This window comes from Empidonax traillii, unplaced genomic scaffold, assembly GCF_003031625.1.
Source record: "Empidonax traillii isolate 1590-97213 ecotype Southwest subspecies unplaced genomic scaffold, ASM303162v1 scaffold4235:size9890, whole genome shotgun sequence".
Lineage (NCBI taxonomy): Eukaryota > Metazoa > Chordata > Aves > Passeriformes > Tyrannidae > Empidonax > Empidonax traillii.
The window spans coordinates 1-2,149 of record NW_020959428.1 but is presented as its reverse complement, the minus strand read 5'-3'; the positions used below and the strand labels follow the sequence as shown (position 1 = coordinate 2,149).

Genomic DNA, 2,149 nt, shown 5'->3' with positions numbered 1-2,149 from the left:
GTTAGCGGCGGCGCGTGGGGGGGGGAGGGGGGGAGGACACACATGCGGGGGGAGGGGCGAGGTGGGAGCTCTGCCAGCGGTGACAGGGACACTTTGGGGACACGTTGGGGACACGAGGAGGGGGGAGGTGCAAACACGGGGTGGGGGGGGATGGGAAGGGCTGGAGCCGGAGGGGACCGGGAATTCCGGGAATTCCAGGAGGGTGCCAGAGGATTCCCGAGGGGAGACGGATCCGGGATGCTCCGCAGGATCCCAAAGGATGCTCCGGGTGCCCAGCAGGGTTTGGGATGCCCAGGGAAGGAATCCCGGGATCCCAAAGGATGCTCCGGGTGCCCAGCAGGATTTGGGATGCCCAGGGAAGGAATCCCCCCAGAGCCGGGGCTGGCACTGCTGTGCCCCCCCAGCCCTCGCTGTCCCCAGGGCCACCCTCCCTGTGCCAGCCCCTCCCCAGTGCCCGGCGGGGGGGGGCGAGGGGGGCGAGAAACGTTTTTAAAACCCCCCAAAAGGACCCATCCCGGGCCGGGGGGAGAGGCCAGGGCAGCCCCCCCCGGAGTGGCAGTGACAGGACCGGGGTTGGGGGGCACTTGGTGACCCGGGGGTGACACTGGGGGGGGGGGCTTCTGGTGTGGTTGGCACCGATCCTGCCCCCGGGGTGGAGGGGGGGGGAGGGCACAGGCGTGGTTGGCACTGGTTTGGTTGGCACCGATCCTTGCCCACCCCCTGCCCACCCCCGGGTGGGGCTCCTGGCACAGGGGGTGACACCAATCCCTGGCACAGGGGGTGGCACCGGTCCCTGCCCACCCCCTGCCCACCCCCGGGGGGGGCTCCTGCCCTGCAGATGGTGCTGAACTCGATGACGTCGAAGACTCGGGACGAGACGGTGCCACTCAGCTGGACCAGGACCTGGGGGTGGGGAGGGGACAGTCACCACGGCGATGCCACCACCCCTTCCTTTCCCCCCCCCACCCCTCCCCGTGCCCACCTCGCTCCTCCCGGGGTTATTCCACGTCCCCGTTCTCCCTGTGGGGGGGGGCCGGGGGGTCCTCACACGGCGACAGCTCCTCGATGGACGCCTGGTTGGTGATGCCTGGAGGGGGGGGGGGGGGGACACGGAGCCAGGGACATCCTGGGGGGAAGGAACCCACCAGGACACCCCAAACCCCCCCCTCTGTACCTCCCAAACCCCTCCCAGAGCTCAGCCTTGCTCACCCACCCACCCTGTGGGGGGAAGAAGCTTTTCCTGGGGCCGAGCTGATGCTGCCACAGCCTCCCTGCTGGTGGCCTCTGGTGGCCTCTGGTGGCCCCTGGTGGCCCTTGGTGGCCCTGGTGGCCGTCACCTACCGCTGGCCGCCCTCTCCTTCCACTTCTGCTTGTTCTCCTGGATGTGCCTGGTCCAGGTGGAGCGGAACGAGGCCAGGTCGGCCTTGACGTCCCCGAGCTCCAGCTGCTCGTCCAGGGACTGCTGCCTCCACTGGGAGCTGGGGACAGGGGGGGCAGGGCTGGCTCCAGGGCCCCCCCAAAATTGCCTGGGTGACCCCCCCATGCCACACCCTCCCCCCCGTGGGGGAGCCCACCTGGCCTGCTGGGGGGCAGAGGGGTTGTTGCCCTTGTTGGCCTTGGCGCCGTCCTCGGCCAGCGGCGTCAGCATCTTCTCGGCCACGTCGCTCAGCACCGAGAAGGTGGGCTCCACGATGAAGTCGATGAAGCCTGGGGGGGGGGGGGGGGGGGGGGGGGGGGGGGGGGGGGGAGGGGGGGGGGGGGGGGGGGGGGAGGAGCAGGGGACGTGGGGACATTCTGGGGACGTGCTGGGGACACCCCCTGGCCTGGCCTGGCGGTGCAGCAGGAGATCATCCCACCCCCCACCTCGTCCCAGGGATGTGACCGAGATAACGCCCTGGCTGAGAGGGGTCAGGAGATGCTGGAACCCCAAATGAACACCCTGGTGGTGAGGAGACCACCTTTCACCCCAAAATAACACCCTGGTGGAGAAGGAACTACCTTCAACCCCAAAATAACACCCTGGTGGAGAAGGAAACACCCTCAACCCCAAATGAACACCCTGGTGGTGAAGGAAACACCTCCAACCCCAAATGAATGTCCTGGTGTTGAGGAGCCACCTCGGAGAAGTTGTTTAGAAAGCCAGGGGGGT

The 2,149-nt window shown here is 68.5% G+C and overlaps 1 protein-coding gene across 1 annotated transcript; it reads right to left on the bottom strand.

The window, feature by feature from the left end:
* Window positions 1-786: 786 nt before the first annotated feature.
* LOC114072869 (calcium/calmodulin-dependent 3',5'-cyclic nucleotide phosphodiesterase 1B-like) lies at window positions 787-1,707 on the bottom strand (the record flags this gene model as incomplete). The annotated part of the gene is made up of 4 exons (XM_027910695.1): window positions 787-903; window positions 983-1,087; window positions 1,342-1,478; window positions 1,575-1,707. Coding segments are annotated over 3 exons (359 nt in total), but the record flags the coding sequence as incomplete, so codon positions are not given.
* Between the last annotated feature and the right edge of the window lie 442 nt (window positions 1,708-2,149).